At 31.6% G+C, this 27,808-nt stretch overlaps 1 protein-coding gene across 2 annotated transcripts; it reads left to right on the top strand.

Moving 5' to 3' along the window:
* The first annotated feature begins 1,494 nt into the window (after positions 1-1,494).
* Positions 1,495-24,529, top strand: LOC129967078 (substance-K receptor-like). Of its 2 annotated transcripts, XM_056081743.1 has the most exons (7): positions 1,495-1,965; positions 11,394-11,547; positions 14,067-14,272; positions 15,247-15,429; positions 17,772-17,873; positions 21,278-21,514; positions 24,400-24,529. In XM_056081743.1, exons 1-7 carry the CDS (start codon positions 1,750-1,752, stop codon positions 24,499-24,501), a joined length of 1,200 nt encoding a protein of 399 aa, XP_055937718.1. In that variant the 5' UTR covers positions 1,495-1,749; the 3' UTR covers positions 24,502-24,529. The 2 variants fall into 2 exon arrangements, with proteins under 2 accessions (XP_055937718.1, XP_055937719.1); XM_056081744.1 differs by lacking the exon at positions 17,772-17,873.
* Positions 24,530-27,808: the final 3,279 nt, after the last annotated feature.

Below are 27,808 nucleotides of genomic sequence, written 5' to 3'. Positions count from 1 at the left end.
CCAGTATGATAATGCAAAGCTCCATACATCTTTGGTCACTCGCCAAAAATTATTGGAACTCGTTTGGGATGTGTTGTCACATCTTCCTTATAGCCCCGACCTTGGGCCTTCAGATTACCATTTATTCCGTTCCATGCAGAATTTCTTAAATGGTAAAATTTTGAACGAAGCTCATGATGTGAAATCCCATTTAATTCAGTTTTTTGCTTGCAGAAATCGGAAATTTTATTAACCTGGAATGACGACACTGCCTGAAAGATGGCAAAATGTCATCGACAAAGATGGACCATGCCTAACTGAATAAAGTTATATTTTTAAGCAAAAAGTTTGAATTTTCCTTCTTATTTAACATCCCCCATTACTTAGTTGCCAACCCAATAATATTAACGCTTTAGGAAAGCAACAACATTCGTCGCCATTGAATAATAAGCACCTGAAATCGTCCGATCTGCCTTTATAAGGTTAAATAAAATACATATATATTAAATAAATGTTACTTTTATTTTGCCGGCTGAGTTTGAAATCCGGCGCAGATTTACGCTTTTAGGATAAAAGCCTGATTCAAATGTCAACCATCTAACTCTCTGCGTTTGTGAGTTGTCTTATTGACAAACAGAACGCGTGTTAGACATAATCTGAAAATAATAATAATAATAATAATATTTTGAACTTTATTATAATATTTATATAATTAATTAATTAATTAATTTATATAATTAATTAATTTATATAATTAATTAATTTATATAATTAATTAATTAATTAATTTATATAATTAATTAATTTATATAATTAATTAATAATTATTTATATAATAATAATATATAATATTTTGAAAGTTTAAAATGTGGTGATGCATTTTCTTCCTCCCCTTCCATTCCATTTCCCTATTGTTCTTTTTTGACAATTAGAAAATTTTCTTTTTCGCATAAGAGGAAAAAAAAATTCTTTAAAGATAAACAGGCATCTTATCCTTCCATTGCAGAATTTTAAAAATCTCAATTTATATTCAGCATGAACAAATAAGTCGAATTTTAGCAAGAAATCAAATTTTTATTTATACGCAGCGCTTTCAAAAGAACAATGCAATTCAATGTTATAATAGTTAAGAGTACACACTCTACCCTGACGAATAGTGATTGGAGAATGAATAGAATTTATAAAGCATCTTTGTAGTACCATTATCAAATCTTTCAAAACGATGTGTGAAGTGTAATCGTATTTTTTTCTTTGAATATTAGAATGAAAGTAAGTATAAGAATAAAGGAAAAAGACTCCTTTTGTTGTTACACCTACGTATTTTTCTGATTTCTCTGTACTTACTAGTTCAAACTTTTTACTGTATCCGCCTGATGCTCTTCGATGTTCCATCCAATGAAACGATTGTGACTCTGACAAACACAGAAGCAGACGCAATAGATATGCTTATCAATTTCGATAAGCGTCACTGAATTCTTTTTGATAATTTTATTATTTCTTTTTCGAAAGGTGCTCAACCGACCTTCTGTCTTGTTGTGAGACATCAGCAGTCGTCGGTCCGTCCGTTAACGTATGCAGTGATCTATAAAAATAAATAATACATGATATCTTTGATATCACTTGATATTTAGGCCTAGAAAAATAAATCGATCCATTGTTTTGATTGTGGTTGTTACAACTCGAATCGTTGTTATGATCTGAAGTATATTTCAAATACAATAAGTTTTCTGTTTTATTTTGTTTTGGTGCTATGACTTCATTTGTGCATTCATGTTTACTTCGAACATGGCCCTGCTAATGCCGTTTGTGCGGGAAACTCAAGTAGCAGATTTTAATGTGAGTGATTTGGATTTTTCGAATCACACAAATCTATGGATACGTTTACCTACTCACGAAATTGCCCTCAAAGTGCTCGCACTGTTACCTATAATGGTAATGGGGATATTTGGAAATGTTGCAATCCTAGTTGTAATGTTACGAATCAAAGTAAGTCTTATTTTTTATTTTATTGAAGCGAATTTATGTCTACATAATTGTTTTTTAATGATCAAAGAATTCTGTAATAAATTTAATGTATGCAGAGAGTTATTCCTAAAGATAATTTTTGATAGAACTATTTTGTTTTATGAGTTTGTATAATTCTTAACTATTATATTTAGCATTGTTCGGAGTGAAAATATTTTCATCCCACAGTCTTATAAAAATTTAAACAAAAAAAAAAATCTTCTTATGAGCACAGAATCTAATTGCCATTGCTATCCGTTTAGTTCTAAATTAAAATGGAAGTACTAACTGCATCAAACGTTCTGAATCCCAGTAAATTACAGATTGTTCTAAAAAAACCGATCACGTAAAGAATGATATAACATTATTATAAAAATCACGAATGGGAACTCGGTGACAAATAAAGAAGAGGCAAGAATTTATAGCAACAATGGCTGTTATCTCCTGATTCCAAATGTAGAGAAGAAGTAATTTCATCGACAAATACAAAAGCATACGCAAAATACACACACAAGTAACCGAAATTTCAGTCATTTAAATTAAATAAACAAATAAAATTATTTAAACTATATATAACTTTTTTATTCAATAAGAATGGCAACATTGAAGTTAAAATTATCTTTACAAAACATAGAAATATAATTTTAACTAATATTTATCCAGCTTTAACGAACAACTGGTTACCTTACTGGTGGCTTTCCCATCATGATTTTCTTAGCGAAGTATTTTAAAACTGGAAATTTGATGAACGGGAAATACGTGCTATTTTAGAAGCCTTACATCTTTTTATCCATTAAGCATTTCTCTAATTTTCGATTCTGTCCTCTAAAATTTAAACTTTAATTTGAAATAGAAATAATTCAAACTTCAACTAATATAAAAATTTTTTTGCTGAATACTAGACAAGTATCGCTCAGTATTGTTGTCTTTTGTGTTTTACAGAATGATTTTTTTTTTTCACAATTTATGCAATATTTCAGAGGATCATTGATTAATTAAAAATTCTCCTTATTTCACTTAAAATTCAGTTTACCACAATATGAAAGAAGTTTCCAATTGATAAGAGCGATAATGTATTCTTATAGATTCGATAATGCTTTAGGAAAAGAACAATTTTTAAAAATTAAAAAAATTTCTTTGTTGCTTCTTGTGAAGCTAAACCTTAATTATAAGAGCAAAATAAAAAATTGTAAAAATAAATAAATAAATAATAATTAAACAGAAACTTATTTCGCAATGACAAAATAATTGATGCCGTCATGTCTCTTTATCTTTAACAGTGATGTTAAATACGCTTATATATATATATATAAGCATTATTTTATGTGAAGCAGAATGCTGGTTTGAAGGCATTGCAGATACATTTTATCTTTTTAAAATTCATTCTAATCCATCGGGAAAGCATAATTATTTACAAGCAGAGAAGCGGACATGGCACGTCTGCCACAGCGCGACACAAACGCAGAAGTCGAAAAAAAAACCCGGAAATAAATTATCCCTCGTCTTATATAACCTGAGATTTTGATAGGGAAAATATTTCTTCATAGTGTTAATATATTAATAAGATTCTGATGGGGATTTCTGACTCATGTCAATCACATGTAAAGGAAATACAGGGATCTTTTAAAAAGAATGTGCTCACTGGACAGTTTTTTATCCCTTCACGCGGAGCGTGTGAATGAATCGGCATTTAGCCGATTCAGCGATTTTATAAAGCTTCTCTTGAATTAATTAAGTAAAGAAAGTGGAATTGGATCAAGAAATAAGAGAATATTTTAGAATGAAGTTAGTATGGGCTAAATTAAGATAAAACCTTGGAAATTAATTAAATTGAAATTAGAGTTTAAATATCATTACACACACACACATACACACACACACACACACACACACACACACACACACACACACACACACACACACACACACACACACACACACACACACACACACACACACACACACACACACACACACAATTATATCTCTTAATCTAATTTAAATCCTTATTAATTTCCTAATTTTTATCTGAATTTAGTCCATTTTAATTTCATTTTAAAATGTTCTTTTATTTCCTGATCCCATTCCTCTTTTTCATTTAAGTAATTCCACACGCGCTGTATAAAACAGCTTATCTCAGCATTTTCTCACGTTCCGAGAGAAGGGATAAAATTCCTTAATGCTTACAACATTTTTTAAAGATATTTAAGATTCTGACACGTATCAAAGAAATCCCTATAAAAATCTCGTAGTAATATCACTGAAAGGAAAAATTTTGGTCTACTGTCGCGATATAGACTGACGCATTTTTTACCATTTACTCTTTGTACGTAAATTAGGCCTTCTGCTGTTAAATACATCAAAGTTTTAAAATTTCAAAAATTTCTTCTTTTCAGTCACGCAACTGCTAATCTATGTTTGCACACACACACACACACACATTGGATAAGTGAAGATATAATATTTTGTATTTTAACATGATGTAAGCATTATTTATTGTTGAAGTGATTTCGGAATTTATCACAAAGGAATATCAGGTTTAATATAAATAATATTATTAGTTAAAATATCAAAACATTTGCTACAAAGTGCAAATTTGTATTTTTCAAGATATGTTTGATCCAAATGTGGTAGCTATAATCTTAATGATCTGCTCTGTAGTGCGATCAGATCTCAGATCAACTTCATTATCTCTACTAATAATAAAGATGAATGTGTGTGTGAATCAGTAATACCTGTTGAAGTATAAATGTCTTTATATTTTAAACAATTTTTTTAAAAAAATATTTTAAGCATGCATTTGTTACAGAAATATATTTTTCATATAAACTAAAATGTAACCTGCTCGAGCAAATTATCAAGAAAATTCGGTATTCGTCAGTGTGTTGCCATCTCGTTGACAAAAGCTCAAATGAAGAGATTAAATTAACTTTCACTGCGAACTAAAACTGGAAAAGTGTAACCGCTTAAATCAGGACAAACAGCTCATTTCTAAATCGTTACTAAAAAGCATATACATCTAACATGAAAAACGGTTTAAATGAAGTAAAAAATTATATTTTATGTCATTTGAATTAATAAAGGCCCAACAAAAGAAAAATCTAGTACCCAAAAGTTACTATTTTAAATAACAATCCTATAATTTAGAAACGTTTTATTTTAAAATGCTAATGGATCATTTCATGAAAATGATAGAGAATTTTTAGACATCAAGTGAATTTCGTTCTATCTCAATCTCTAGAGTATTTATTTCTTTTGGGAGGGTACGTTAAATGTTATTTTAAGAATACTGCTATTGGTTTAACATGTTAAAGTTACATACAAATAATTTCTCGTCATGCTTTCCCTCGATGCGAAATAGGGTCAACTCCATGTAATTCTTTAAAATCGATAGTTTTTAAAACAAATTTTTTACAAGGGTAGATCAAATATAAATGAAATCTTTTTAGAAGATCTTATCTACAATATTGTTTATCAAAATGAGGCCATTTTTTCCATATTTTCCTTTAATGTTTACAATTTTTTTAACACATTGGGAGCTAATTGTTTAAAAACAAATTATGTGTCCTACGAAACTATTTCTCCTAACGTTTCTTTGAGGTTGAGGTTCTATATGTATCGCAGTCTGAATATTGTAAACCTTAACCGGATGCTCAAATACACTGAAGTTTCTTTCTAAAGAAAACTGGGCGGAGAATAGCAATGGTTGAGCGGGCATTTCCGTACCACATTACGAAAGGACATTTGAACATAGTTATCAAATTTGTTTTCGAAAATTCATTAAAACGAAAGAAGAAAATGGTTCAAAATAAAAGGGACATAATTGAAACGCTCATTTTTTAAATTTTAAATTGACATGAAAAGGTTTTTATAGAAAAATATCCTCCGAAATTGTTGGGAAAAATGATGAAATCAGGATTCATTTTTGACTTTTCAAAAATCGATTAGGAATTTTGAAAACCGTTTCCATTGAGTCCCTAATTTATTTAAAAAAAACTACGTGTCAAATTTAGTCATTGTGGATATAATTATACATACAGTTACTAAATTTGCGTAAGAGCATTAATGCTCTACCGTTTACAGTATTTTGAACGATTTTTGCACTACTCATCATTCCATTTCCTGAAAATATGCCGGCCTAAATAAAATATGTCGCAGATTTCATTTGTTCAAGTCATTGCATTTTCGAGTCATCGCGTTCTTGTGCATGCCGCAATAGCAACCGACCGATCCCTTGATGGATTTGATTTCAAATTTTATACGGATCTACATTTTAGATGCTAAACCCCCTCAAAGTTTTATCTTTCTATCTCTTTACCTTTTGTAATTATCCTGTTAAGTTGCATTCAGACAGCTGGACAGACAAATGGAAATCCACACATTTGATATAAGTGTTTCATACCAAATTTCATCCTTAATTAAAAGTGTTTTTGAATAATATTCCCCCAAAAAAAGACATCAGTCCAAAAAGGTCATTTTAGGGCTCGAGGAAGTCTGAAATGAGATGATTCGGCAAAATCTCAAATTTGAATTTTTTGACAATTAAAACATTTTCTCTGTATATTTCGTGTACGAGAAAATAAAAATGCCTTATTATTACCTATGTGCTAAACACTTCAATAAATCTTTTTCAATTTGATGAATGAATTTGAAATCAATTCGATGAATTTTTTTTCAACACTAATTATGCACATTTATTCCATTAAAAGCGAAACAAGTCAGAATTATCAAAATATCAGACTTGAACTTTTACATCCTCTGTAGCTTACTGATTATCTTAAAGTGCAACATTCGGACCGCAACTCCCGATCTTTTGAAGCCATATCAATAAATTTTATTAGTATTATCATTTTTCGCATTGATGGCAATCTTACTTAGCATGTTTTTACTTTCTCTTATGTGAAGCATACGTACAAAAAAAAAAAAAAAAGTATTGTAATCGTCAAAAACGGGAAAAAAAAATCGAACTTGAACTTACGACGAATATTCTTGTTTTCAAGTTCGACAATGTTGATCAAGTAATCAATCAATAATGTCAATCAAGTTCGATGTCTGAAATGATGTCTGTCCGTGAGCAAGATAACTCAAAAACGCGTTGAGCTATAACAATCACATTTTTGAATGTGGTATCTAAATCAAATTTGTAGATTTTAAAGGAAATTTATATGTAAGAAGGTTATCTGCCGTTGCAAACGCAAGTGATCAGGACAAAACGAAGAAAGCTAGAACTATAAGATTTGTTCACATATTTAATGTCCAAAAATTAGATATGTAAAGAATTTGAAAAACTAAATCTGTCTAGGGATTGACCGTCTCTCAGTCAATATTTACACAAGCATGCTATAGGCAATAGTTGAAAAACGCAATGATATAAATATGTAAAATTTAGTCCGTGAATTTGGGAATGCAGTTATAATTCGTTGCTTCATTTTGAATTCAACCGTGCTTGTGTATTAATATATCCAGGGATTCATCACCAAAGATCGTATACTAATAGGCACTTTCAAAACTATTGTTAGCCAGTAGCATGTCATTAATAATGCATAAGTTCGTTTATTAGAAAGTATGCGTAACAATTCTGGAGAGACCACTTTCGCTGATTTTTTTCAATAATTATTATTGAATTATATAAGAAAGATAATTGAAGAATAGTGAAAAAATTTCATTTAACATTTAATTATTATTTGTTAGTTGAAAGATTAATAATTTAATTAAAACATTATTGTTATAAAAACTTTATTTTCGGAATAAGTGAAAAAACATATTTATTAACAATAGTAAAAAATTTAATTAAGAAAAAGAGAATTGTTTATAAAATTGCTTACATAAACTATTACTGCGCGGCATCGAATTGAATTTGTCTTAGAAATCTCTTTAAAAATTCTTCATGCGGAATGAATTGATAGCAACCCATTAACATATTTGGTGATTTCATGCACACTAAAAAGGAGTTTTTAAAAGTCTATAATATTATTGCTAAAAATATAATGCTGCTATCATGGAAATTCATATCTACTAGTATTCAGAAAACGAACTAAATAATTGAAGCCTATTTTCTTGTTTTATATAATAAAAAATTATAGCAACTATTAACTATAACATATTCTAAATGCACGTCAAAGAAATAGTGAAGAATGTTTGAATCTCGTTTCTTAGTGATACGCGTGCATTGCAATCCTTACATTTCATTTTTCATCCTATTTGGCCGGAAAAGATTAGTTAGTAATCATCATTTATCAGTGTAGTTACCTTTATGCACATTCTTCTCACAACTTCACTTTCAGTACAAAGATATAAAAGAGACTCGATAATAGACAAAAAACAAAAACAAAACAAAATAAATTAATCAAATTTTATATTAATTTTTAGTCCTTTTTTTATCAAATGTTACTATCGCTCCTATCAAATGTTAAAATTTTTTAATTGATTATAAATCGATTATTTTTTCATATGTACTTTGATGTTTTAAATATATATATATATATATATATATATATATATATATATATATATATATAAAAATTAAATCATAGCTTTTAAGTTGCATTTAAAGAGTTTTAAAAGTTTTTTTTTTTTTTTAATCTTTCAAAAAGCTGTTCTCTTTCTTTCTGCATGCCGTTTTGCATACAATCGGCCACCTCGTTACCACAGAACAGAGCTGTATGAAGCATTTTTCCAGTGACCAAAGTACACCTTATGTAAGGCGCATCTTGTCGTCTTTCACTGCTTGTGTGGTTATCCAGAAGCCAACCAGTGGTACTCTTAATCTAGGGTAAAGCACATCTTGTCATATATCATTTTCAGATGTCTTCTGTCAGATTATTTTTCTCCGATTTTTTTAAAAAAACTTTTAATATTTTTTCGCAATGATTTGCAATAAAAATAGATGAAGTGCATGATGTGGACATTGACGAGGAAATATCCTGTGTTGCTGCAGTTTATGTGTTGTGTGTTATTGTGTTGTACGCAGTTAACTGGAGTCGCCTTAAACACAGAGAAGCGCAACTCTTTTACTGAGTATTTTGCACAAAACAGAATATTACCTTGTTAGGGCAAGCATTGTTAACTAAAATGTTGGACAACACTTTGAAAATAAAATTATAATACAGTATAATTGATTCTTATTAAATGTGACATTATTTTTAAATAAGTCATAACTGAGATGTTTATGTTTTCTTGCACATTTAGTTTAAATTAAAAACTTTTTTTACAAAGATTTTAATTTAATCCGCAAGGCAACGGGACTGTTTCCGCTGCCCGTTGCCTTGAGGATATCGCTATAAATCTTTCATCCTACCGTCTTCGACAGGCCATAAGAAAAGATATAAATTTAGATCACAAATATTTTAGTTCCCCTTGGTGTGTAGAATCCAGAAAGGACGTCATTTTTAGTTTTAGTTGGAAACCATTCCGGTTTGTATGTTTAACTAATTCCAACCCAAGTTCTGTCGCTGTTTTTGACTTTTATCACCAACTTCTTATGAGCATACATCGCATTTTCTTTCCGCTTCTGTAGTGCATTGAAAGTGCACTCAAACTGCTTTGAATTCATCTCCAAGCATCATAAACCTGAATTCTATATTTATGACATTGATAGTTGTGGATTCCATTTAAAAGAATTAAAAAACTCCATAATGATCTCATTATTCCAAATCATTAGAAAGTTCTTGAAAATATAAGATTTCTTAAAATTTAAGTTTTTAAACTGAGCAGCGACTTTGGATGACACAAGATTTTGGGATGGATGCACGGCCAGACTGATCTTCAAATTTGCCGGTCCTTTAATGTCCGTTCATTTTACCTACAATTTGCCAAAAACTCCAGACAAGTCCAGTTTAATAGGGTAAGGACAAGAGGGAGTGGCCCCACAACGGGCAAGATGGCTGATGTATGGTTATCCTACCGGGATTAACGGGAACGGGCCAGCTGCCTTACGGATTGTGCAAGAAAACATAAATACCTCCTTTATGAGTTATTTTAAAATAATGTCATATATAATAAGAATCAGTTACACTGTTTTATAGTTTTCTTTCCAAAGCCTTATCATACATTTCGTTAACAATGCTTGTCCTAACAAGGTCATATCCTGTTTTGTGCAAAATACTCAGTAAAAGAGTTGCGCTTCTCTGTGTTTAAGGCGACTCCAGTTAACTGCACATAACACAGGATATTTCCTCGTCAATGTCCACATCATGAACTTCATCTATTTTTATTGCAAATCATTGCGAAAAAATATTAAAAGTTTTTTAAAAAAATCGGAGAAAATTAAGCTGACAGAGGACGTCTGAAAATGATATATGACAAGACGAGCTTTACCCCAGGTTACTTGCCATAGGAAGAGTACCACTGGTCGGCTTCTGGATAACCACACAAGCGGGGAAAGACGACAAGATGCGCCTTACATAAGGTGTACTTTGGTCACGGGAAAAATGCTTTATACATCTATGTTGGATGGCCGGTTGTATGCGAATGGCATGCAGTAATGGAAAGGTGAAATTGCTTCAATTTCTAACATTTGAAAAATATATTTACAGGCTAGATTTGAAAAGCTTTCATTCATTTTAAAAAGAATTCAAAGGAGGTGTATGTTAGTCGAGGAAAGTTTACGGCAGTGTTTGTAAAAAAAAGAATTGATGGGGCATTATGAAAAAATTTGGATCTCCAGGGGATCAGGTTATCAGCTAGTCAAGTGCATATCGATAATAACTTGCGCTCCTTTATTTATAAAATTGGAAAGGGGTTAAAATTTTATTTTCACGGATATTTGCCCATATCAACGAGTAATTAATAAAAAAATGAAGCGACAAAATTGATTTTATCTTCTTCACTTTTTTTCTTATGAAAAGATGAACACCTCATTTCGTAAGTCTGCTGAAAAGCTATCGAAAAGGCTGTAACCTGCTGTTAACCTGTTTACTTAGTGGGTTTCTTAATAATGGAGCCATTTTCTGTTTTAATAGATATAACCGTATTGCACTAAAATGATTCTTGGGACACTTGAGATACTTATAGATGCCTTGTAATTCATGCATTGAATTACAACATCTGTAAATGACTTATTTTTAGATTATAAATCGGAAAGATATAGCTTTGATACAGATATCCATATCAAACATAATGACGTTACTGTTCTTTTACTTCTCTTTCTGAATTGAATAGAATCTCCATTTTCGTATATTCATGTTTACGCTGATATGTGTATTCACATATGCGCTGACGTTTTGCACTAATTGAAATCTTAAAAAAATTCTTTTAGCCTTTTCATTTTAATTTGGTTGTCATCTTTTTAGCAATTGTGTTATATATTCGATTTTAAATTTAAGCAGCAAAATTAAGTAAATTTTGGCTGAGTTTATTTGAATTAATAATCTTACTGCTGGTATATTCCCATTCTTTCATTCTTTTTACAGGGAATGCGGACCTGTACGAATATTTTCATTTGCAACATGGCGTTGGCTGATCTCATGACCATTCTGTGCTGTTCTTGGACTATCATCGTAGTAGATGCCTACCAGAACTTCATTTTAGGAAAAATTTACTGCAAATTGGATGGTTTTTTTCATGGTAAGACATTCAAAATTCTGCAACCTTTCCAGTACTTTGCAAATTTTTATAAATAACCTGACAGGATCAGACTATCTCTAACAAAATTGTTAATTTTTTGGCAACAATGCTTTTCGTATGTTAACTTCTAGAATATATTAATTAAAATTTTTTTATTATATTTAACTTAAAAGTAAGTTTTTATATCTTTGTGAAGAGCAATAACTTAATAGTAATGGTAGCTATTCCGTTAAAAAATATTCGCACACTGCGTGAAAACTGTAGGACAGATAACTAAATTTTAGTAAATTGCAATAAACAAACAAATAAATTACAATTTAAAAAATCTGTTCGGGCTGCTACATTCTCAGTGCAAAAAGTAGAAAGATACTTCTAAATAGTGTAAATAATAGAATTATTAAATAGAGAATTCTTCCACTATTGGTTTTGATTATCTCAAAAATTCGCTTTAGAATCAAATCTTATAAAGTTTGATTTTTTGTTTGGCAAACTTTTCCCCATATATCAAGCAACACTCTCCGAAGCTCATTTACATATTCAAACTGCTTGCCTTCCTTTTAAACGTGGCGAACAATCCTTGCCCATATATACTTTACAAGTTTAGTTTTGGAATTTTAACATGCCAGGTAAAACCCAAACGTTATTTGCTGCAAACAAATTTTTAACCCCATTAGATATGTACTCCGTCGTATTGAAAAATTCAGTCATCTCCGCTTAGCTCAACGCCATAGGAAAGAAGATGTGAATTCAAGACTTGGGTATGTCTGTATATTTATGCCTGACACTCAGTAACACTAGGTTTGCCATTCTTGAAAACAAGGCTTATTCTTGCTCCTTGCCTGACTGCCATAAAACTCCCCTCTCCCTCTTATCTGGGAGAATAAGTCTTCGCTTTGTTGCAGAGACAATGCCTATAGCATTGGTAACTATTGGAGCCATTGAAATTAGATTTTTCTCATCAGAAAATATAATGGAGGTTCATTCTGAATTTTGAAACATGGGATTTTTAGCCAACTGCAATCGGTATTCAATGTGTATCTCAATCCATTTAGGTTGATGTTTCCTTTTTCTGAATACGAACTTTTGAAGCTTTTCATGCTGTTGTAAGCAATTCTTCCTGAAACGAGTGTGATGCCTGCACTATTTTGAGCTTTGGCAACAATTTCATTCTTTTTTTTTTTTTTTTTTAAAGTTCCAGAAAGATTTTTCTTTGGTCGGTTGCATCAGTTTTTTTTAGGTCTGCCAATCTTCTTTTTGATTTAATGACTACCAGGATTTCTTTTTAAGTTCAAAACAGTATTTTGGCTGATTGTACCTGGCTACAATCACTCTAACGCTTTTGTCATCATTTTTGTCGGTGACAATTAGACAGTTTTGAAGCTTATTTAAAGATTTTTCTAAAAATGATGAAAAAAAGATGGAAACAACTGTTCCTAAGATAACTATTCCTAAAAATGATGAAAACAACTGTTTTAAATAAAATAGAATATTTTTCTTAATAAAAACCGTTAAAAAGAATAAAACACTCACTTTTAATGTCTATAATATCGTCCAGAACAATTATTTTAGCATGTATATTTCTACTTTTTTCACATACCAAAAATCGTTCAGTACTGTTTTTTCTTAATTTTATTAGAAGTTGATAAAATTTACTCATTTAAATTTTAAAAAAAATCAAAGAACGTAAAAAGAAAATTTAGATTAATATTATCAAAATACAAATCATAATTAAAAAATATAACTGCCCTACTAATTTTTTCATGTAGTGTACATAAGTTTTTTTAAAACTAATAAAGAAATAAAGGAAATTTGATATTTTCTTTCTTTTTTTTTCCGATTTGAGCAATTTCAAATTTCCTATCGATTATGTAACGGAATTCGAACTACAAAATGGAAAAAATCCATGCGGTCCCAATAAGTACAATAGAATATTTGTGCCTAACGATTAATAAATATGAAGAAGTTTTGCTAACTCGAGCATTTTTAATTCGAATTGGTCGATAATCGGATTTTATCCAAAAATCATTATAACATTTCGCAGTCCTCTGATTCCATTCTGCTTCGCGTGAATCGTTCTGTATATTTTGAAGTTTGTAACTGTTGTATTCAAAGTGCTTTATATTATTTGCTTATTAAAATGACTTAATTATACATTCAAATTATTATTTTTTGAATTATTCGATTCTTTAAAAAATTCTCGTGTACGAATATAATTATATATTATAATTCGTACATGTATAATTTTATATAAGAATTTTTTTCTTATAATTATATTTATTTTTATAAAATGACTTAACATTCATATATTTTAACTACCAAAACTAGTAAATATTAAAAATGTTCTTGCTGTCAATTTTAGACTTAATTTTAAAAAAAAAATGCTGTACTCATTTTTTAACACTTCATTCAAAATTTAGAAAACTGTGGTTCCATCAGCTTTGCAACAGCCAAGTTGTACTGTACGTAGACCACTTCGATAAATGTGAAGTGAAATGCGATTCAGTTTTTTATCTTTTCAGTGACATTCTTACTCGCCAGCGTCTTTTCACTCATCATCATATCGGGGGACCGCCTCCTGGGCATCGTGTTCCCCTTCTCTCGTCGCCTCAGCCGAGGGCAAGCCTGGATCATCGTCGTTGCCACCTGGGTGGCGGCCATGATGTGTGCTTCTCCAACTGCCATCTGGAGGTGGCTGCAGACGAGGAAATGGCATGACTACGAGGAGGTATGAAGTAGGCGAATGAATTCATAAAATAAATTAAGATCGCAATAACTATAAATTGATAATTTTGCAATATAAATGAACAGATTTAATTTCTTGCATCAAGGAACTTTGAAATTATGCTTCATTTATTCTATGTCATTTGGTGACAATTTTTAAAAGTATAACTAGATATTTGCCACAATGCAAAAGTATGTCGAACACAAAAGATAATAAAATTGTAAAGTGAAATGAAAGCATTTGATGCAAATAGGATTGAAAAGTAGCTTGATTCATGTAATGAAGTTTGAAAACATTCACTCATGATTGGGGGGGGGGGGGGGTAAAATGTGTTTATGTTAAATATTTATGATATAATTTATTCTTTTCCAGAAATTTGATTCAAATTCTGTCAATTATTTATTTTTATAAATCATGCTTTTGATACACATTATTTATTTCTCTTTCTATTAGAATTCTCAAGTTATGTAACTATTGGAATGCCTTTCTCAGTAATGAAATTTTCCTTTTCCTTTTTTGTGTGGTAAAATTTTGAAATCGCTATACGTTTGCATTTTGTATAATTATATACAATTTTAATTTATTTCAGAATTTACTTTTACATTGATCTATTGATAATCTCAAGTATTAACGAGATTGGTACCACTGGTAGTTCCTTTGAAAAAATCCACTCATTTTGAAATTCTATTAAATATTAGTAATTACAAAACAATAAAAAAATAAAATTATATATATATATATATATTTTATAATTAAATAAAAGTTTCTTTAAAGTATTTTTTTTAACTAAATTTCTATATTCTGAGAGAAAGTTGGTTTAAATCTAGGTACTATCAAAAACTGTTTTCAATTTAGCCCGAACTTCGGAAGGCTGGCCTGTAGACACCAGCCGAAAATAATAAATGCAGTTGCGTCACACATGGTTCAAAACTCGAGGTGACATTCTTTGCATTGCCTTATTTTGTTTTGCATTTCAGGTGTGGTGTAATGAGAATGGGTTTCTCCTGAAATACTATTGGCTGATGATACTCATTCTCTTGGTTTACATGCCTTTGACGGTCATGGCTGTCGCCTACACTGCAATCATCCTGCAGTTAGATAAATACGAACATCAATTGTTTCTGAGAGAACACCCCTTGAAAATGAAATACAGGAAAAAGGTTGGCTTTATGTAACTCTTAGTGAAATTTTTTTTAAAAATTTGATTGTCAGTTTTATAATTTTGATTGTAAAAGTATTATGATGATTATTTTACAACTTTTGATTATTATTAATCAATTTTAAAAATAATGTACAATTTATCCTCATAAAAATTGCTGTGTTCAATTCAAATAAATGTTATAGAAAATTAGATATATCGATTACAGAAGATAAAAATTAAATTGTTATTTTCTATAATCCGATCAATAATTTATTTATGAACTAAAACATAATTTTTTAATTCATCCTTAAATTTTTATTGTTTGCTTTTAAATATTTTCCAGATCAGGTGTATTATTTGGTTTTGTTTAATAAAAAAAATGATATCCTTTTCAATAAAAAAAATTTCAGTGCAATATTTTTACAATTTTCATTGTCACCTAAACTTTAATGATAGCAGAATTCTTCCCCCATAAAACTTCCTCTTTTTAAAATGAAATAACTCTGCAATGGAGATAGGCAACAGATTGAAACCAGCGGCATGTTTGATATTTAAGTTATCATGCACATGACGGAGACTGAAAAATAGAAATAAGAAGTTCATTAAAGTAAAAACTATTATATAAATCGAAACAAAAAACCCCTCTTGATTTTAACATCATAATAGTATAAACAGCTTATGTCTTAAAAAAGCAATTACAAACAATGAAGTATGATTTATAAAGCTACTTCGGTCTCGGGGCTTTTCAATTTATAATTCCCCTAAAATGAAGATGAAGCATCCAGAAATTCTATTGTTTAACCCTTAAATGTGTGATTATTTCGTGATGAAATCGTTTATTATAGGAAAATAGTCGTAGCTTACATAAGAAATAAAGAAATAAATCCATGTAATTATATGGCATATTTATCTTGAAAAAAAATTGTATGTAGACTTTTGGCAACTTACAGTACTTCCCAAAACTGTAGCTTGTATATAATATAATTTTCAAATACAACGTCAAATATTAATAGCTCACCTGACAACAAATGGGAAGTAATATTTTAACAGTTAGACAGATCACTCCTAAATAGGCAATAGAAACTATGAAACTATCTCTTCAGGTAACTTCATCACCCACCACATTCAAATTTTTAAAAAAAAAAAAAACTTACTTGCCAAAAGTAATGTAAACATTTTTTTTCACACATGATTTATTGTCAATGGTTATCAATGCGCTTTCGGAAACGGCCACACTCAAGTTTCAAACGGACACAATTGGCAACAATATACATTTAAAGGTTAAGCTGTTTTTCCGATCGTTTCTGTTATCATCTTGTCTATACGCAAACGTCGTCGAAAATAATTTTTTGACTGTCAACTAGTTGTTGCTTAGTTACCAGATTTCTATACGCTGCTAAGATGTTTGGGGAGAAGTATCAAAATGGGATGATTTAGTCGTAAATAGAGACAGCAGATAATAATGAAAAATTAATCTTAATGTTTGGAAGACATTTCAGCATGAAACAGTTGGCTTGAGTTATGAATTTTTTACTCAAATCATCGTTGCATAAAAATTTAAACAAAAAAAAAAAAAAAAAACGTATGTTTGTTACAATGTAGAAGCAAAACCAAAAAATAATGCAATTTTTAGTTTCAAAAAATTAAATAATACATATATCGCAATGTGTTGTAAATTGATGTTAATAGTTTAGTTATATTAACGTCCAGTTTTTAAGCAACATTAGGGCTATATTGAGATGAAATTCGTCATTTTGAACCGTGGTTAGATGACGTGGGTGGCACTTGATCTGGCAACTCTCTCTCCAAGCTTCCACCAGAAGGGAACCAGAAGGAGGACGTTTGACCCCGACAGATTTAACGTATACCGGTTAACCTTGCACGTTGGTTCTTCGGTGGAATCGGACCTCGAACCTGAAACCCTACGTTTCCGAAACCGAGAACTTACCACCAGCCCACCGCGGTCCAATTTATATTAGTAATTCTTTTTGCAATGAACTTTCAGTTGTGTATGGACGATTCAGATGCTAATTTTAACTAAGCATGATCTTAAAATTCGCAGTAAAAATTGTGGGAATTAATTCAGCTATATCACATATTTGAATTATAACACTTATGTTGCCAAAAATGCAAATACACTCCTCCATTCAATACAAGATGACTAATATAAGCACACATAAACTGAAAGCGTCACTGACCATTTCCGCTGATGGTGTGAGCGGAGTATTAATAAGTCTTTATTTTCTCCAGCGGGGTTCTCGGTTTTTTCAGTCAAAATCAAAGTTGCATTTGATATAATTAATATTTTTAGATTTGGCTGATTACAATTTTCACCTCTTTTAAAACAATACTATTTTTCAGGTAATAAAGGTGCTGTTTATGTATGTCCTTAATTACCTTGCTTTCTGGGTTTTGTTTCAAGTCGTCGTTCTTTATCGTTATTTTAAACCCCCTCAGCAAGAGGTATGTGTTTTTTCAGCAAAATCTGTATCTTAAGTCTTTCATTGTTTTTGTATTAAGAATGTCAAACGAAAATTTTGGAAGTTCCATGCTGCTTCAGTGCATTTTTTAAAGCTCTGACATTGAAACGGTTGCACCTTTGTCTTAACCTTAAAGATGTCGGTGGTATGTATTTTAAAACAAAGAGAAAAGAAATGACGGAAAGACTAAAAAATGCTGGATATGAGGATTTCTTTTTACTCAAAAGGAATTAATACTTCCTTATCGTATAATTAAACAATTTTTGTATATCCGAATCGGAGAAAAAATTTCTTAACAGATGCGGTTATAGAACACATTTAAAACTGAAACAGAGTTTCAATTATAAAAGTGAACTAGGAAAAAGTTTTAGAAACCATATTTTAGAATATTCGAAAACATATTTACCGAATTTCATTGTCCTAGGTTATTTATGGATACTAATTTACTTAGAATATTATATATGCAAAATTAATACCTATTTTTTAGATTTTTATAATATATTTTAGTCAGATTCTTTCAGGATTTAATTAATCTAAAATCATGACAATTATTTCATATTTAAAAAAAGTATCAAAAATTTACTAACAGCTTAATTTATATCAAGGTGTTGTTTTTTTTTCCTCGAAAGATAAGTTTTGATTTCGAAATGTCATAAAGTGCAGAATGATACTGAATCCATTACTCCATATCAATACCGTTCACACCAGACCCACTATTGCGCTCAATGAAAGGTCACGCGACCGCAATGGGACAATGGCAAAGCGTTGTCTTATCGGGACAACTATTTGCCATTGTCCCATTGCGTCATGCGAAACTGAAGCTGCTGTGAAGCAATGAGAATAATTACATTTCTGAAGTGATTGTAACGTCATATAAATTGGGCCCCTTTTCGAAATGATACTTAATGCGTGCATTGTCTTTATTTGTTTTGTGCTCTGTTCATTTGTGTAGATTAAAAGTAAACAAAAAATGATTTCATTTTCACCTGGCTTTATGATCCATGCTTCATTCTAATGAAATATTAATACATAGGTTTGGAGGAAATAGTGAATGGGTCTGGTGGTTATGCAGATTTCTGGGATTTAACTCAATTTCCAAATACAGATATTTCTTAACTGATTTTGATTTAATATCTACTTAAGTAACTTTTAAATAGTTATTATGACGTCTGAAATAACAAATCTTATATTTATCTTCCAAAGAATATTCAATACCTTGCCTTCAAATACCTTCGAAGAATAAACAATATGCTGCCTTATTTCCAGTATCTTATTTTTAAAAAAAACTTCGGTTTATAAGTAATTTTAAGCTAAACCGAAAACTTGCAGAATTGTTTAAGTCAGTTGAAATATTTTAATATGAAGTTTGTCGAGCTTTTGACTTGCAAGTCAGTCAACCAGCTATGAAAGAAAATGGACCGGAATTATCTGAAAATTGAATGATGATTATGATTCGAATAACTTTGAGTAGCTATCTCTTATGAATAAAAGTAAAACAAAAAAATTAAATTTTCCCAAAAATAATATCACAAAAATTTCGTGTCCCCTTCCCTAAAGTAAATGGGTACTTAAGCAGTTACCTACATTGTGTATTCAATGATACTGTCCTATTGTTGGAATTAGTTTATGTACATGTGTTGTGTAACAAAGAAGCCATGATAGTGCAGCGGCCAAACAGGCGATAAATGACTGTTTGTTTCGCCAGTTGGCGATAAGCATCAATCATACCTATAGAGATGAACTTTGCTCTCCAACGAATACGAGTGACTCACTTCCTAGCTTCGCCGGCTTGCTCCGAACTTCTGCTTCGTGCTGGTCGATGGAATTACGGCCAATGTATCATGTTCTATATTTGTTAATTTAATTTGTAATTAAAATTTATTTTTGTTATCTACATGGCTGGCAGTTTTCATTAGTTAGAAATGTTGTAATACTTTAATTTAAAGTACATTTTGCAATGCGTGTTAAACCACGCACCAAAATAGTTTGATTTTTCAGTCCATAAGCCCCTTGCAGTTGTTGCTTTTGTAATAAAATATCACCATACATTGTTATACAACATGCAATTATAGACATTAGATGATATACACAACGAATTGCATCAACTGCTTCTCAATTTTACTTATATTTATCTTCTGTTTAGAAACAAGATGACGATGCTGTCATATTTTATGATTGTAACTTTGGGGAACTATGGATTTTATCGGACAATCATAGTGCACTACAATATCTTAGTGGCTGGTGCTCTGCAGGCGATGAAACTAGCGTGTATATTCCCTTCAAACCCAGGAAGATCTCTCAGAACCACGATGTCCTCCTCCAATGGATCCCATCACACGTAAACATTAATGGTAATGAGGTCCCTGATAGATTGACCAAAGAGGGTAGTGAGAATGAAACGGTCACTGGCTCTTCGCTTACTTATTAAGAACTATACTCAAATGAAAGATCTAAATTCAATTTAATATGACGTATTCCACCTGCGCACCAATGGTACAGGGGAACATCCCCCGGCATTCTGCTGGAAATCAAATGTGGCAGTTTCTCCCAGACTGCCCTGGCTAGATTAATAAGTGGTCATCTTAAGTGTCTTTCCTTTGAAAGTGGTGGAAAAATCCATCCCACTTGTAAAAAATGCTGTGACCATCCAGCTTCACCGGATCACATTCTGGGTTGCATCGGACTTTCTAAGGGAGACTTAACGTCCAATCCCCTTATTATTATAGATTTTTTGGAGGTCAACAACCTACCGGGGCTGATCTGACATATGCCATATCTTTTGAGGATAAGCAACAACAACAACAACATACTATGCCACACAATGTGCAATTAGACATTAGAGGATGTGCAAAACGAATTTTAATAACTGCTTCTGAATTTTACTTATGTTAATATCCCGTTTAGAAACAGGGAGATAACTATTTTATAACGGACTTCGGTACTCTGAATCAAGGTAAGATGGCGGAACTGGTCATGATGTCGACATCCTCGTTCGAAAATTCTATTCCACACTAACCAGATGATATTAAATCTAGGTATCCACACCCTACACTAGGATCACATAACGACGAATACTTTATGGATTTATGTTTCGAACATGTAACTTCTATTCTCCATCGTAGACCGAGACCACCAAACTCGTGGATGAGATGTCACATTAGTAGACTGCAAATAATTTATTTTGTTGAAACAAATATTAATATTATTTTCAGTATTTTTGTTATACATATTTTATGCTTTTCTTTGTTTTTACTTTCCTTTCAAAAATATCTTTGCAAATCTTGATTTTTGATTTAGCAGAGTAGTTTATTGTTAAAAACCTGGGCTTGTTTCTGCAATTTGAAATGACATAATTATCAACTTTACAGTTCTTTTTTATTTTCTCAGCTTCCATCCTGGTATCGGAAAGTATATTTTCCAGCTCATGTCCTCACCTACGCTCAAAGCGCCATTAACCCCATCATTTATGGCGTGTGCAACGAGAGTTTCAGGAAAGCTTTCCGGATAACTTTCCGTTGCTTTTTCAAGAAAAACAAGATCCGGCCGACTGCGGCTCCCAACTACGTGCATTCTCCCCAGAGGGCGAATCGTCCTACCGTCAACTGTGTGAATAAAAACATTTTTGTAAGTAACTTTTCGTTGTTATTCACTAGTATTATTTTGTACCACTAATCTTTTTCTTACCTGTGTTTTGACTGTTTGTGCGACATATTTACAGATTTTGTACCATCGGAAATTTAATGTTTATACTGAAGGATCAGAAAAACTGGTACACCAATCTGATATGGTGTAGAGCCTCCACGAGCTCGCAGAAGTACTGCTACAGGGAGTGATATGAACTCAACTAATTTGTGAAGATGTTTTGTAGACCGTTCACACCATGACTTTTGCAGAGCAGCCCACAAAACCATGGGAGTGCGAGGTGGTGGAGATCTTCTAAGAATAGCATGTTGCAAAACCCTGTTGCCAGATGTGGTCGATAATGTTCATATCAGAGGAATTAGGAGATAATTCCTCTGAGGAAGTGAGGGAACGAAATTCAGAAGTGTGCTCCTCAAGCCACTCGATAGCTATTGCAGACCTCTGGGGTGACGCTCTATCCTGGTGGAATTTCCCACGTCCGTCGGAATGCACATAGGGCATGAATGGATGCACGTGGTCAAAAAGGATGTTAATGTACTGCTTACCTGTCAAGGTCGAGTCTAGACGTATTAACGGTCCCATTTCATGCCAATTGCACACCCCAATACTATCACAGAGCCTCCACAAGATTGAACAGTTCCTTGTAGGCTTGAGGGATTTATGTATTCATATGGTTTTTTCCTCACCCGTACACTGTCATACGTCCGATACATTTGGAAACATGATTCGTCAGACAAGAAAACCTTTTTTCCAATCATCAAGAGTCCAATGACGGTGTTGGCGAGGTCAGGCAAGGCGCAGAGCTTTGTGTCACTGAATCAACAATGGTGTACGAGATGGACTGCTGCTGCGAAAGCCCATGTCAATTCGGGTACGTTGCACAGAGCATACGCTGACACTTGTTGATGAACCTGCATTGAAATCCGCAGCAATCTTAGAAAGTGTTGACAGACTATCTCGTGTAATGATTGTTTTCAGTCGTCGGTGATCCTGTCCTGTCAAGGTCCTTTTCCGGCCGCATCGCTGTTGGAGATCTGAAGTTTTACAGGAAACCAAATATTCACGGTACACCCTTGAAATGGTCGTGAGCGAAAATCCAAATTTCATCGATACTTCGGAAATGCTGGACCCCATCTCTCGTGCACCGACGATTAGTCCTCGTTGGAAATCCCTTAAATCTTGATAACCTGCCATTGTAACATCAAGAATCAATGTAATAACCTCCTCAGATACCTGTTGTCTTATATACATTCGTCGACCGCATCGAGCACCACCATTATTTGTATATGATCTGCTACACCAGTTTTTCTGGCTCTTCAGTGTACTTATGGACTAATAAAGTAAGCAATTAGAAATTCACTTCTACGCTCCATCTAATCTCGAATTACCTTATTAAACATTTTCTTCGTCTGCCTTATCCAGTCACCCTACGAGTGGTCAATGAATAATAAAGGAGAACAAGAATAGCAGATTATGAAGATTTCATTTTTTGGAGGATCTTAATCTCTATGTACGTGGTTTTAGTTCCCCGTACTATTGCATCACATCATGTTTGAATGTTGCATTATTTATTTATGAGTGTCGGGATCAGTTCCCCTTCTTAATTCCAGATGGCATTGCATTCCCATTGTCTTTATGCAGAAAATATTTCTGCATTATGCAGAAAATACTTCTTGTTTGCTTGACAATCAAGAAAAGTAGACGTTCACGGGGAGTGTGAGTGATGAGTAGCTCTGGAGGAAATTTATTTTAACGATCACGCAGAAATCCAGCGAGTTTCTCGTGAAATTAGTAGTTTATGAAGAAAATAATTTTTATTGTTCTGAAGAAATATTTGTAACCGTGATATGGAATTGCTTATCGGAAATTGTATAAAAATAAAGTGTGGCTAGATGTGAATAAATGGATGATTAGTAAAAAAACTGTTTCCTGATTTTTCTTACTTAGAATCTTCGATTTTTTGCAAACAGAAGCACAGGGTATGAAATACTTAGAAGAATACTTAGTTAAGGAAATGCCCCCTATATTCGACAATAAGATACAAATAACATTTCAAAGGTAATTTCATAACTTATCCCATTTTGTCAGTCAAAGATTCGTGAAGATGAAGAAATGTAAAAAAATTTCTTGGTCAAAGCGACTCTATAAATAAGGAATCTGGCATTACCCCCCCCCCCTATATGATGACCGATAGTCTTTTCAGAAAAAAAAATTAAGTCACAATGTTTCACAAGAAGGAATACCTGGAAATCTACGGAAGGCAGTTCAAGGAGATTTCGGGTTCAACTCTTGTAATTGGAAAATATTAGTATCCCACTTATTCATTTGAATGATCTTCTCACCTCAAATTACCTAGAAAATCAATGCACTTCTTTTGCCCTAATCTGTATGTCATGGACTGGCAAATTAGCAATGAGGGAAAGAAAAAATAGAACAATAAATTATTTGAATTTACTTCCCGAAGTCCTGATTCATTCCACAGATTATTTTACTCCTTTTTTTTATTGTATTACCATTTATTTGATGCTCACATAAAAAGTTTATGTGAATTATGTGTAATGAGAGTAGCTCATAGAATTAACATATCATTTAATGGACTGAAAAATGGATACGGATTTTAATGTTTCTCCTTAAAAATCTTCGTTAAGAGACATCCTAGTAATATCCTCTAAAAATCTTACGTTAAGAGGTATCGTAGGGTTCTCTTCTATTTACAATTTAAAAGTGAAAAAGAAAAGGAGATAATTATCAAGTAATTGATCACATTTTTATTGTATGCATTTTTGTGTTTTTTTTTTTTTTTTTCATTTTCTCTTTCTTATTCAATTATTTTATGAATTACCCACAACGTCTGATTTCATTTGCAGCAAAACGGGCAGGTTGCAGCCCCGAGCACTCAGGAGACAGAACTGAAAGACGTGCCTGACAAAAACTCCCACAGAAAAACCAGAACCTCCAATGCTACTTGAATTAAATAAAGTTTCGTTTTATTTTGTAGCATTTTTTCATACATGTGGTGTAAAAATATTATAAAGGATATTCAGATATAGAAAAAACTTCTTCATAAGATTATAATAAAATCATGCTATTGCAGCCCTCGATGTCTATTTGAAGCTGCAATCTAATCGATAAAATATAAAAGGCTTCAATTTAATGGCAAATAATGGCATCATTTTGCGATTTTGATCCATTTAGGAGAATAACAAAACATATCTTTATTTACAATTTGGTACAAAATGGACCAGTTCGAATGCAGAATTTTTACTTTCCCATATACAAATAGAAAGTATTCTAATCGTCAAGAACTCGAACTCAAGATTTTCATGATTCTTAGAATTCCAGACCTCTTGGTACAAGAAAAATATATTTTTTGGAGTTATGCATGTCTGTCCTTGATCATTCAAAAATGCTGGATGAATTTAAGTATACAGACTTTACATAACATTTATAAATTATCAAAATTTGAACAAAATCCAATCAGAGGAAGTCTATCTGCCTAGTTGCCAGAGAACAAGTAAACGCGATAAGTAAATAAAATGTTAGATAAATAAAATTTGGACCACATGTTTAGCATCTAAAATAAAATGTTGATCCGCATGAAATTTTTTTAGCAAATTTGTCAGAGGTTTGACCGTTTGTTGCTTGCATGTAAACTCAGTATTTTTGCTTGCATGTAAACTCAATAACTTAAAATCGTCATGGATTAATAAATGGAATTTGGTGCGTGGTAAGATATCAACTGAAATTATTCCAACAAGAAGTTAATGTTATGTCAACAGTTGGTTTCAAGCTGCATATGTGCGTTCTGATCCAAAAAAGGTTTTGCAAGTCTTGGAAAACGTAAATATGAATGTATGAATGAATGAATGTATGAATTTTAAAATTTTCATGAGTTCAACAAGTTTCTTGAACCTTTATGGCACCAGTCAAAGCAATTTTTGGCTTTTGCGTTTTTTGACAGCTAGTTTTTTAAAAAACGAAAAGGAAAATAGTAAATACTTTAAATAGAAAAGAAAATGATAAACGCTTGAAATGAGCTCGATTTGATTCAGATGTAGTCCTTGATGAAAAATTTTAAGGAAAGTGTCATTGTTTTTAGCTTTATGGACTTAAAACTTCATAGGCTTGAAAGAATTTTAAAGAGTTAAAATTCTTTTAGATTGAGATGAAATGTACAGTAAATAAAATTAGTTTAATTAAAATTGTTCGAATTTAATTTTCTTGAAATTCAAATGCTTTGTATCTTGATAAAAGTGCATAAAACTTATCTCAAAAAAGGGAAAAAATTACAATGAATCATTTTTACAAGATGCAGATGTACAAAATTTGGTTAAGATCAGATATTCATGTATGGTTCAAAGCGATTATGAATAATCATTTTCATAGAAAGCAAGCAAATAAATAGAGTAACAGATAAACAAGCAATAATTCGAAACATTTGGGGTTTTTTTTTCAACTTGGGGGGGGGGGGGCGTTGGCCTAGTAGTAAGGTCCCGGCTTCAGAACTAGAGGGTTTCAGGCTCGATCACCGATTCCACCGAAGAACGTGTCGCCTCGTCATCTGACCACGGTTCAAAATGACGAGGTCTGTTTCAAAATAACCCTGGTGTTTCTTTAAAAAGGGACGTTAATATAACTAAATTAAACCCTATAAACCCTACTTTGTGTTACAATATTGTCACGTAGATACTTTAGTATGGAATGCAATGACACGCACAAGAAGTAGATCTAAACCAATTTATTAACTCAACTCTGAACTGAGAACACAGTGACTGACAAATCCTCTGCTTTTATACTAACAGGGAAAGTTCCAGAATACTTTTCTGGAGACAGTAAGAAAAAGTCCAGAACACTTGTCTGGTAAACTAAAGAAATGTCCAGAATCTTCTGGAACATGAAATAAAGGGAAACATAAAATCAAGGAATTAAATATTTATATAAACTGTGAATCGCGTTGTCTCTAGTGGGATTCGAACTTACAATCTCTTGATTATGAAATCAGTGCTATGACCATTCGGCCATCGAGAGTCGACTGCCTTTTTTCAGTGGGACAATATTCTGTGTACTTCTATGTTTGATGATAGTTCGGTAGTTGAAAACTCTGTTCGAAATTTTTGATGGCTACTATACTTTTCTTTGCATACGAGAAATTAAAAAAAGCATTCAAATCTATTCCTACACAGGATGGGACCGATTAATGGAATGTTCTTGAAAGACTCACGAAATCTTTAATTTTGGCAGAAAAAGAATTGATCATTTACACCATTTTCTTTCCTATATGTTCTACAGTATTCGTTCTCTTAATTCGACACCATTTTTTTTAAAAAAAAACATAAGTATTTGGGTTGAGAGTGCGAGGTATATTTTGGATGTGAAACTAATTGATATTATATGAAATAATGTCTCCATCACTAGTGGGTTATTTCTATCCTGTCTTACAGCATTGAAATTTAGAGAAGTTGCGGCTGTGATAAGACGATGAGTTCTTAGAAAATTTTCGAATATGTGATTAATTTTTATATGCATTTAATTGTAACAGTTTATCATATTATTTTTTATTTTATCTTCAGTTAATTTACTTTTACGTTTAATTTTACCCAAGAGATTTTTACCTATTAATTTTTATACTCCACTTTTTCTTTCTGACTATAAGCTGTCTTTTTCAAAGCATGTTTTAGAATGTATTTATTTTATTACATAATTTGAGGATGGACTTTATTTTAAAAAATCACAACACATCGATTATTGAATCATTTATATCAATGAAAAGCTGTATACTAATGCATTAATGATTATATTTCGATTGATAACTAATTAAAGGGAACCTATTATATCATTACATTGAATCAGAGACGTGCCAAAGTGATAATTCGAATGGTTCTTACAGCTACAAAAATATGCAAGTAGCAAATTTCTTGCTTAATGTAAAAGCGATCTATCAAATTTACAACAGTTAATGGGTGACTTTCGCAGATTTTTTTTTTTTTTGTTAAATTAATGGGAAATTAAAGTTTAGAACCTTTCATACGTTATTTAGATTCATCAGAGAAGTCAGTATTGAAAATGCTAAAGAATGTTTTCGTAACTTCCACCTTATAAATAATATTTTAAAGAAAATTGCATCATTTCAAAATTGTTTGCATTTAAAATCCATAGAGATAAATGAAAGCAGTTACAGGATAAAATTTATTTTTAAAGAACCAATAAATAAATTTGTTCTTATGCTGTGTTCTTGTTTTAATGAATATTTTTACAATGGAACGTTTTTACTTCTTT

The sequence above is a fragment of the Argiope bruennichi genome, chromosome 4 (genome assembly GCF_947563725.1).
Source record: "Argiope bruennichi chromosome 4, qqArgBrue1.1, whole genome shotgun sequence".
Taxonomy (NCBI): domain Eukaryota; kingdom Metazoa; phylum Arthropoda; class Arachnida; order Araneae; family Araneidae; genus Argiope; species Argiope bruennichi.
Note: the sequence above shows the minus strand (reverse complement) of the source record. Positions and strands in the feature narration are given on the sequence as shown.